The sequence below is a fragment of the Canis lupus genome, chromosome 24 (assembly GCF_011100685.1).
Source record: "Canis lupus familiaris isolate Mischka breed German Shepherd chromosome 24, alternate assembly UU_Cfam_GSD_1.0, whole genome shotgun sequence".
NCBI lineage: Eukaryota > Metazoa > Chordata > Mammalia > Carnivora > Canidae > Canis > Canis lupus.
Genome location: NC_049245.1, coordinates 16,475,414 through 16,486,850, shown reverse-complemented (window position 1 = coordinate 16,486,850; position 11,437 = coordinate 16,475,414). Strand labels below are relative to the sequence as shown.

The following is an 11,437-nucleotide window of genomic DNA, read 5'->3' as shown; positions in this document are numbered from 1 at the left end:
TTGTCTTTGTTAATTTCTCTCTACTCTTCATGTTTTTTAAAACGTAGACATTTAAATTCTTAAAATTTAAATTTTTAAAAATTTAAATGTTTTCCCGTTTCCTTTAGCGTCCACCAAGAGCATTTATCAGTAAGCCTTCAGAAATTGTCCGAACTGTTTGTCAAGAGCGCAAAACTTCACTGGCTGGGCGAATGCCCTCAGTCAAGATGGCCGCGACTACATTCCAGTGCCCTTCCTTGCCCTCAACAAACGTGGCTACAATGACTTCCTTTCAAACTGGCTTTTCCCATAACAAACATGGCGCCTCTGCTTCCGGATTTCGATGCGCTGTTCTTGAGGGCCGGTGAGTGTTAATGGGGACTTTGCAGTTTTTCTCAATTAACTTGTCTCCGTGGGCTGAGGCGTGACCTGGGATCCGGAGTAGGCAGAAGGTCTGGGCAACGCATCAGATCGTTCTCTCATACTTGGGAAGTTATGGCGGCGTCTCTTGACACGGTTCCAATTTCCTGGTGTCCCCCCTCCCTCCTTAACCCAACAACACGTGGCCTCTGCGGCCAGCTCTTTGGGGGACATCACCTAAATTTGCAGGCAGTGTGACCGGATGCCCTTCCGTTCTTATTCTCCTTTTTTTAAAAACCAGCTTGTTATTTTTACATATTTATTTATTTAAAAAAACAGCTTTCTAAAGATATAATTCACATTCCGTAAGACTCATCTGTTTAAAATGTAAAATTCAGTGGCTTTCCAGATATTCCCAGAATTGTGCGGCCATCGCCACAACGTGATTTTAGAGAACATTTTCATCACCCCGAAGAAGTCTCCTGCACCCGTTCGTGGGTTCCATTCACCGTGATCTTCCAGTCTTAGACGTATTGTCTAAGTAGTAGACTAGTCTACTTTCTATAAATCGATCAATTTGGAATTTGATAGAAATAGACTCATACAGCATGTGGTCATCAGATAAACGGAAGCATATTTAAAGTTCTGAGTAAGTAATTCGAGCCAGAAGCGATTCAAATTGGGCAGTGGCCAGTCTAGCAGGTAGGAAGGACTCTCAGAAGCCGAGCAAAATGAGACTTAGGGCCTCAGGGAGCAGGAACAAGGAGTTACACTAGGCCAAAAAAGCAAGTTGGTTATCACAAGGTTACTCCTCTGTAGGGGATGGCAAGGATCTATCTGGCAGATTACCTAAGGAGGGCTGATCAGGCGATTCCTGATTGGTTGTGGAGTTTAGCACAAGTGACACCATTTTGGATCTGTTGCCTGTTTTCTAACACTGGCTTCTTATCACTAAGTATCATATTTTAAGTTTGTCCTTGTGGCATGTATTAGAACTTAATATTTTTATAAAGCTGAAAAATATTCTGTGTGGGCATATATCCCATTTTATTCATCCACTCGTGTTGACGGACATTTGGATTGTTTCTACTTCTTGCCTGTTATGGATAAAGCTGCTCCGAACACTTGTGTAAAGTTTGTGTGGACATGTATTTTTATTTCTCTTGAGCATATGCATAGGAGTGGAATTGCCAGGTTAAAGTGTAACCCCATTTAAGCTTTTGAAGCACTATTGAACTGTTTTTCTAAGTGCCAACGACTTTCTCTGTGTGGATATCCAGTTGTCCCAGTGTTGAAAAGACCATCCTTTCCTTCTCCTGCGTAATTGTTTTGGCACCCTGTGGAAAATCAATTGACCGCGACTGTAAGATTTTACTTCTGGACTCTCAGTTCTAGTCTGTTGGCCTATATGTCCATCCTTATGCCAGGACTGCACAGTCTTGAGTATTGTGACTTCTTAGTAAGTTTTGAAAGAAAAAACTTTGTTCTTTTTTCAAGATTGTTTTGGCTATTCTGGATCCCATGTATTTCTGTATGAATTTTTTAAGCACTTTTGTCAATGTCTGCAAAAAAGAAAAAAAAGCCAACCGGGATGCAGCTAAGAATTACATTGATATGTAGATCAATTTGAGCCATGTTGACATCTTAAAATATTGTCTTCCAATCCATAAATGTAGGATATATTTTCATTCGTTTAGATTTTTCATGTCTTTCAACATGTTTAAAAAGATTTTATTTTTAAGTAATCTCTACACCCAACATGGGACTTGATTTTTTAACCCCAAGATCAAGAGTCATATGCTCTACTGGCTGAACTAGCCAGGCACCTCCTTTCAAAAAAAAAAAAAAAAAATTTATATATATATATATATATATATATAAATATACTCATTTTTACTCATTTTTATTAATTATATTTTAAATATTTTATTCTTTTTGATGCTATTGTAAATGGAATTATGTTCTCAATTGTAGGATTGTTTATTGCTAGTATATGTAAATATTTACATAATATTTTTACACATTTTTTTGCTAGTGTAAAATCATTTGCATATACTTTTACTATATTGATCTTATATCCAACAGTCTTGTGTGGTTTTTTTTTAAGATTTTATTTATGTATTCATGAGAGACACAGAGGCAGAGACATAGGCGGAGGGAGTGGGACTTGATCCAGGACCCCAGGATCACAACTTGAGCCAAAGGCAGACACTCAACCACTGAACCACCCAGGTACCTCTCCAACAATCTTGTTTAAGTTGTTTAATGGTTCTACTGGTTTCTAAAGAGGATGCCTTAGAATTTCCTATCCACAAGATCACATCTTCTGCTAATAGAAATAGTTTTACTTCTCTCATATATGAAAATCTTTATGGAAGACTTGTATCTGATTTTCTTGCCTAATTGTGCTGGCTAAAACTGCCAGTATAATGTTGAATAGAAGTGATTAGAGCAGACATCATTATCATTATCTTGTTCCTGAACTCAGAGGGAAAACATTTAGTCTTTTACCATGAAGTATGATGCTAGCTCTGCATTTTTTTTTTTTTTTTCAAAAAAATGCTCTTTATCAGATGGAGGAAGTTCCTTTCTATTTCTGGTTTGTTGGGTATTTTGATCATGAAAAAGTATTTGACTTTATCAAATGCTGTGTGTTGTGGTTTTTGTCTTTTATTCTAATATAGTGTATTACATTGATTGACTTTCAGACATTAAAACAACTTGAATTCCTAGGATAAGTTCCAGTTCCACTTGGTTATGGAGTAAAATCCTTTTTATGTTTTGCTGAGTTTGGTTTGCTGTATTCTGTCAAGGATTTTTGTTTCATAATATTGATCTGTAGTTTTTTGTGATATCTTTGTCCTGGACTTAAATTGGGACATGTTCCCTCCTCTTCCATTTTTTAGTAGAGTTATCTAGGCGTGGGAAAGATAAGTGCAGTAGGAGGAAATGGGGCTTGTTGGAGAACTTGAAGGAAAGCCATAATGCTTGAAGCCTGGAAAGCAGTGGAGTATCCAGGCTAGAGAGAAATTTTTGGATGGTGATTAATGTCTTAGAGGAGGAAAGAAGATAGAGCCTTGGACTAAACGTGGAGGAAGTCCAGTTGGGGATGGAGGATGAGCCACAGAGCAGGCAGGAAGGAACAAAGGCAAACAGATGGGAGGACAGTCAGGAGAGAGGCTCCCTGAAAAGCAAACAAAGGATGGCAGAGTTTCTAGAAGTTATACAAGAGTGATTGAGTTGGTGGAGCTCAGAAAATGAGCCAATTTAGATTCTTGAGAAGTTTGTGGAAGGGAGAGGAGACTTGCTGTGGGGAGGGCAGGTGCCAAAGATTTTCTTTTCACTTTTTTTCTTTCTTGGCAACTTTTAATGTTGATGTGATTTTATACCTTCAAAAAATTGCAAGATTAGTATAGAGAACTCCCAAATAATATTTTCCAGGTCTACCAATTGTCTCTACTTGCCCCATCCATTTACTTTATCATTCTCTTTCTCTTTCACACACACACTTAGAACTATTTTAGAGTATGTTGCACACATCATGTCCCCCTACCAATGAATATTTGAGTGGCATTTTCAAAGAACAAGGACATTCTCCTATATACCAGGTTTTGTTGAAAATGGGAGTGATTTGGGCATATTGAAAAATTTAAGTGTAGGTCCAGTGGAGCAGAAGTGGGAGAGGGGGTCATTACTGAAGGCTTGATGAAGGGTCCAGAGAGTGTGATTTAAGGAGTAAGTGGAAGCATTGGACTCTGCCCCAGGAGGGACAGCTCTCCATGGTGAAGAGAACTGAAGTAGTGGACAAAAGTGGGAGTCTTGGCTCTGTTTGATAGGGGAGTGGAGGAGGTTCCTCTCTGCAGGATTCCGTTTCCTTTGTCAGGAAGTGAGCAGATCTACTGAAAAGAGCAGAAAGGTATGTGAGAGATGGGAAGGGTCTGACTTGAAGAAGACTGGAGAAAACATGAGAGTCAAGGGGTTATGAGATAAACACCTCAAGATTCATGTGGCCAGACAGCCCATTTCAAGCTGATGCTCATTCATTTTAGGGTGAGCCAGCTTGTTCTATGTAGTGACTCAGGGCTAGCGCCTGAGAGTGGGTAGGTAAGTTGAGTTCATCTAGGCTGGTGTTTTGTCAAAGGAGTGTGATAAAAGGACAGAATGGCTAGGGAAGGGAAGTTTAGGGTACTAACCAGATAATGAACTATAGAATACACTGGATAAGGATGAAAGAAGTAATATGGGTGCTGAATGGGAAATAGAAGGGCAAATAGATGGTGAGGGTAGGCTGGGAAGATAGGAGCCTGTAAATTGTTTTTTAATTATTACTATTTCACTTATTGGAGCTAGACATTACTGAGCATGCATTCTGTACTGAGTATTTTACATGCATTAACTTCATATAATTCCTATGACAACTATATGAGGTAAGCATAGTCATCAAGGCATTATTTTAAAAGGTTGTATTTATTTATTTATGTATTTAAAGAGAGGGCACATGCATGAGTGTGAGTGGCAGGGGGAGGGGTAGAGGAGAGGGAGAGAGAGAGAATCTTAAGCAGACTCCACGCTGGTTGGGGCTTGACCTCAGGGCCTTGAGATCATGACTTGAGCTGAAATCAAGAGTCAGGCATCACCCTAGGTCATTGTTATATATGAGGAAACTGAGAGTGACTTGCCCAAGGTGACACAGCTAAAAAGTGACAGCAGGGGTGCAAACCCGAGTCTCTCACTTCAAAGGCACTACGCATCTCTGGACCTTTCTGCAGAGTTCCCCAGTTGTGTTCCCTGCTTCACTTATACCCTCTTCCAACCCATGCTTCATTTAGCTGACAGCGTGAGCATTGGAAACACAGATTGATCATATCACACACTAACTCAGAAGCTTTCAGTACATTTAAACGGAAATATATACACAAAGATGAACTGACAGGTGAATAGAGAGTTGGGTAGATGGATAGTTTTGTGTTAAGGAAAATCATAGTAGTATGATAGTAGTATGAATGTTAATTGTAAATTCTAGACAGCAGGTATGGAGATGTTCATTGGATGATTCTTTCCACTTTTCTTCATGTTCGAACATTTTCATGTAAAATGTTGGGAAGGAAGAGCCGTGATTGGGAAAAAAGTTGAAGTTAAATGGGTTTTTTAGATGGGACCTTGACTGACTAGGATTTGTAGGTCTGTAAGGGTCTGTAGTCACGGAAAAATGGCTGTCTTTGCTCAGCAAGCAGCTTGTAACGTACTGAGAGACTTTTTGTGCCTCTACCTCTCCATTATTGGAAAAGAATGCTTACATTGTGTAATTAAAGTACTTTTAAGAGAGGATAATAAGCTCTTCTGGAGAAGGAAGTAGAACCACCCATTGAAAGTTGTAGCGCAAAGATAATCATTGCATTCTATTTGTCAGCTTAGGTGTTTGCAGACCATTGAAAGGGTCTCATCTGTCCCTAGTACTTGGCTTTCTCCTGTGCAAACTCAGACTTCCAGGTATTTTGCATTCACAGGCTCTGACTTTGTAATAAACAGGATTCTGCCTTTCAGTAGGCTGGCTTTCTTTCTTTCTTTCTTTTTCAAATGCCCAGTTTGGAACATATTTGGCGTTTAATACCAAATGCTTCTAAAAGAAAAGATGGATGTCACATCACCGTGCTACTTGTTTTCAAGAGGGATTTTTTCCATTTGTTTCACTAACAACACTCTTGCTTGAGGGTCAATATCAAAGTCTTCTTTTCAGGCAGGCAGGATATACTGCTGTCCTTCACTGACCTGTTTTTTCCCTCCCAGGAGCTTCCAGAGCAGTGTTTGGTCACATGACGGGAGAAGGAAAAGACACCAATGCCTGTGGCAGAGGTGTCTACTGATACTTCAGGCTTGATTGGCTGATATAACATGTGTGAAGAGACAGGATGTTCTTGCTTCTTTGGGAACCTTGATCCCTCTGCTTCTTTCAGAAGCAATCAGCTGCTATCTTGGCTCACTCTCTGCCTAAGTGAATGTTCACAGCAGCATGTGACCGGGTGTCCTCAAACAAGAAGAATCTTGCCAGGCCTCACTGTTGATTTGTTTTTATACACCCCTGCCTTTGCCTGATCAGGTGGTACTTTGGGCTGTGCAGATGCAAGAGCCTGGGAGGTCTTGGAGCTGGGTTCATCCTAGGTTGGTACTTCTTAGATGAATTTCTTTGGGCAAATTACCCTACCTCCCTCTGGGTCTGACTGTCTGCTTGTGGTCATAGGGTAATAGTAGGATGACATGCTTCATAGGGCTCTTAGCACAATGCTTGGCATCCAACAAACACTGGATAAATGTTATCTAGTCTTATTATTATACTATTCATGTTTTCTGAAATTGCTTGTTTCATTCAAACATGTGTCTTTGAGATCTTTCAAGTTCCAGATGTCATTTTTCACAGCTGCTCAGTGTTCCATAGTTTGGATTACTGCCTCCTCCTAAAACCATTCCTCCTCTAGTTTTCTCTAACTCAGTAGATAAAACAAACCCAGCTGTCGAAGCTCTCACTCCTTGTTGACTCTCACTTTCTCTTTAGCTCCTTTATCCATTCAGTTATTAAGTTCTATTCTCATTTTAGTTCCTAAATATGTTACTTAATCTGTCCCCTGCTCTTGTGTACCTTGTCCTCGTACACAGGCTCCTCCTCTCTTACCAGGATCATGGCAAGTGAAGGAATTCCTGTTGCTTCTCAGATTGCCTGCCACTGGACTGAAGCCCTGCAAATCCATCTCCTATCCAGCTGCCAGATCTGTAGATCTGACCATGTAGCTCCTCTGCATGGTGCATGGTGGCCCATGGCAGGCAAAATGCTCTAATATGATTTGTTGATGACAGTAATTTATGAAACACAGAGTTGCAGAGGGCTTAGGATCTCCCTAGGCCCATAGTTATTTGATAGGGGTGGGCAGGGCTGAGTTCATTGTAAAGAACCCTCCAGCAGAGAAACCAGCATCCACAAGTAAACGTGAACAGGGGAGGGAGGGTAAGGAACACCTAATTTTATTTTATTTTATTCTTTTAGGAGCACCTAATATTTTTTTTTAATATTTTATTTATTTATTTATGAGAGACACAGAGAGAGAGAGAGAGAGGCAGAGACACAGGCAGAGGGAGAAGCAGGCTCCCTGTGGGGAACTCGATGTGGGACTCAATCTCAGGACTCCGAGATCACGACCTGAGCCAAAGGCAGATGCTCAACTACTGAGCCACCCAGGTGCCCCGGGGAACACTTAATTTTTTTTTAAAGATTTTATTTATTTATTCATGAGAGACCAGAGAGAGAGAGAGAGAGAGAGAGAGAGAGAGGCAGAGACACAGGCAGAGGGAGAAGCAGGCCCCATGCAGGGAGCACTACGCGGAACTCGATCCCGGGTCCCCAGGATCATGCCCTGGGCCGAAGGCAGGCACTAGACCGCTGAGCCACCTGGGCTGCCCTACTTAATTTTTAACAAGGAATGTCCAAATGTGAACCCAGTAAGCCACCTTTGTAGTCTACAACTCAGCTGGAGAGTGTGTATATGCATGTTGCTGACAGCAGCCAGACCATGCTGCCTTCCCAGAGCTGAGGTAGGGATAGGGGAGAGCCCCACGGTCATCTAGCTGAAACCACAGGGTTGCCCTTCCCCAGTTGCCCACACACAACTGTCCTTTGACTCTCACTTTAAACTCCTGACACTCATGCCACTTGTGGTTGCCCAAGCTGGTTCTACTGGTATTTATGCTGTCTGCTGGTCATGGTCTGGCCTGCCCCTTGCTTGGGGATAACCCCGTCTAGAAAGCTCACTGTCCCTTTCTGGGTTCTTCTTTGTCTTGTCCTTCTGTTTACATGGTATGTCTCTGTTTTGGATTGGCCCAAACTGTGAGCAACTTGAAGAAGGGTCTATTACATTCACCTTTGTATATCCAGGACCTGGCATGTTAAATAATTGACTGAATGCATGTTTCAGTAGGCCACAGATAAAAATACAAGTCACCTACAATCTCAGTGTTCAGAAATTAAACCCCTGGGTAGCCTGGGTGGTTCAGCGGTTTAGTGCCGCCTTCGGCCCAGGGTGTGATCCTGGAGACCTGGGATCGAGTCCCACGTCGGGCTCCCTGCATGGAGCCTGCTTCTCCCTCTGTCTGTGTCTCTGCCTCTCTCTGTGTGTGTCTCTCATGAATAAATAAATAGAATCTTAAAAAAAAAAGAAAAAAATTAAACCCCCGAATTAATTACCATTGAAATTAATTTGGAATATACCCCTCCAGATGCTTTTTTTAAAAGCTATAGATCTGTAGATCTCTCTCTCTTGCTCTCTCTCTCTCTTTCTCACACATAAACACACACATGATATTGTATTTTATAAAATCTGGATCAAATTCTACCTATTGTTTAGAAATCTTTTTTCCACATGATATGTCATAAACAGTTTCTTTTCTCATTAAGTATTCTTGTAGTTCTTGGATTATAGTGCCGCACAGTGTTTCATCATTATCAGACATGCAGCTTATTCTCCAGCTGAAATTATTTTATATATTTTTAAGATTTGTTTATTTTGGAGAGAGAGAGAGTGCATGAGCAGGAGGGGCAGAGGGAGAGGGAGAGAGAATCTGCAAATAGACCTCACAATCTCAGGACCCTGAGATCATGGCCTGAGCTGAAACTAAGAGTCTGATGCTTAACCCACTGAGCCACCCAGACGCCCCTTCAACTGAAATTATCAATGGTTTCTTTCTGTGCCGAGAGCATTTGTTTTTCCTGATGAAGAAATGTGGTAAGCACATAGTAGGTCTAAAGTAGGACAGGGAAGACTGTTAGGAAAGTAAAGCCTTCTGGGACTTTAAGTGGCAGAGGCTGGAACTTTTGCCCTTCAAGCTGTGGCCAAAATGGCGGCTCCTCTTGCGCCATGCCTTTTGTATAAAATTGTTTTTTTCCATAGCAGGACTATGGCGACCCAGGAAGCCACTCCAGGCAGCCAGTCAGAGGAGAGCAGTGTGTTGGACTTGCCATCGGTTTATGACATAAGAGATTACATTCTGCAGAGACCCCAGCAGGAGGCCGGCAGCGAGGCTTTCAGCTCAGAGGAAGCCCTTTCTATTCCTTGCTCCTCTGATGTGGATTCAGGTAAGAAACAGGGTTTAAAACAAGCTAACATTGACACACACACAGAAACACCCTGATAAATATGGGTACGTTGTTCATTTGTCTCTCTCCCTTCCGATAGCACCTCTCTGAGGAACATTCATTGTCTCGGGGGGGAAAACATCTTATCTAGCACAGCTGTGGGGAGAGATTTCGCAGGACAAACTCTCTGGTATAACTAGGACAAGGAACTGTTTTCTGGAGGCCTATTTATTTATTTATTTATTTATTTATTTATTTATTTATTTAAGACACACAGAGAGAGGCACAGAAATAGGCAGAGGGAGAAGCAGGCTCCATGCAGGGAGCCCGATGCAGGACTTGATCCTGGAACCCTGGGATCATGCCTTGAGCTGAAGGCAGATGCCCAACCACTGAGCCACCCAGGTGCCCCTCTGGAGGCCTTTTGTGTCTGAGTCCCTTTTTAATCTCTGTCCAGCTGCATTCAGAAACTCAACAGGGAGAGGGTGGAATTGTTTCTTGTTTTGTTCTTTTGAAACTTGAGAAAGTAGCAATGTGAGCCTGTTACATGTTACAGAGGATGTAATGGGGACTTTAGTCTTCCTTGCATGGAAGTATACTCTGTATTTGGGAACAACTTTTCTACAAATTTCCATGACTGAATTGCTAAAAAGCCTATTATTTAAGCTTAATGATGATTTCTTGACATAGTTAGTGACCATCTCTGGTTGCAAAGCCCTTATCTTCTTCCCTATTCATTGCCCAGCCCAGACCCTGAGGTCCACAGACCTGGACTCAAAGCCCTGCCACTTACTGGCTGTGGGACTTGGGGCACGTTTCCTAACAGCTCTGAGCTCTGTGTATTTGACATCATCTCTTAGATTTCTGTTAGACTTCTTAAATTTGATATATCCTAAACCAAATTGCTAATTCCTCTACCTGTCCCCAGTTCCTCCCCACCTTGTATATGCACACCTATTTCTCAAGGCTTTCTCATCCCAAAAAGCACTTTTATCCATCTGTTCACTTAGGCCCAAACCTAGGAGTCATTCTCAACCTCTCTCACATCCAGCCCATCACTGTCAGCTCCACTGAATATCTAGAACCTAAACAGTTTGTTCGTCTCTATGACCACCACACTAGTCTGGGCCACTTTTGTGTGTCTTCTGGATTATGGTTGTCTCCTAACCAGCTCTTTCCATACCCACCCTTCTCCTTCTACAGTCTCTTCTCAACACAGCCACCAGAAGATCCTTCTAAAATATAAATCAGTTCATGTTAGTCCTTGGTACAGAACTCCCTTGGCTTCTCATCTGTCTCAGAGCAAAAGCTGAAGTCTTTACCTGGCACTCATGCTGTCTGGGCCCTGGGCCTGCTGCCTCTCTAACCTCACCTTCTACCATTCTCCTTGCCTTTACTGGGCTGGGCCGCTGTCACACCAAGTGTGCATTCACCCTTCACAAGGTCCATCCTTACCTCCCAAGTCTAAGAGCCAGCCACCCTCACCCTTACCTTCGAGTCTAAGAGCCAGCCACCCTCCCTCCTGCTGAGGTTTTTTTTGTCATACTCTTCCCAGGCTCTATTCTTCTCCACAGCACGAGTACCATTGGGCACCAGGTATGACTCTTAATTGGTCTCCCCTCACTGAAACATCAACTCCAAGATAGCAGGTACTCAATAAATACTTGTATGAGGAATGAATGATAAATGTTAATTGCTATTACTATTTCATTATGAGATATACCTAGATGGATTTAGGGCTGAACTTGATCCCAACATAAAACATCTCTCTTCCCCCACCCCCTACACCCCCACACGTAGCTTAAGGCTGATGATGAGCAGTTTTGGAAAGTTCCATGTATAAGGAGTGGGAGTCATAGTCATAGTCACTGAATTAGGTGAAGCCTGAATTTAGCCCCATAGCACCATCAGTGTTGGAGGAGATTGTCCAACTGTATGTAACTGATGGAGACGTGGCCAAACTGTCAGCCATTAATGTGT

The 11,437-nt window shown here is 42.1% G+C and overlaps 1 protein-coding gene across 6 annotated transcripts in view; it reads left to right on the top strand.

Annotated features, from left to right (window-relative positions):
* The first annotated feature begins 216 nt into the window (after positions 1-216).
* The window catches only part of SHLD1 (shieldin complex subunit 1), an 80,063-nt gene continuing 68,842 nt past the window's right edge, over positions 217-11,437 (top strand). Inside the window, exons 1-2 of one of the 6 annotated variants that reach the window (XM_038571669.1) lie at positions 217-343; positions 9,273-9,457. In XM_038571669.1, coding sequence (XP_038427597.1) covers positions 261-343; positions 9,273-9,457 — 268 coding nt within the window. In that variant the 5' untranslated portion in view covers positions 217-260. Of the gene's footprint in view, positions 344-439; positions 989-2,509; positions 2,572-6,350; positions 6,499-9,272; positions 9,458-11,437 lie in introns of those variants that run through there. The other 5 variants (XM_038571670.1, XM_038571673.1, XM_038571674.1 and 2 more) reach the window with 5 other exon arrangements.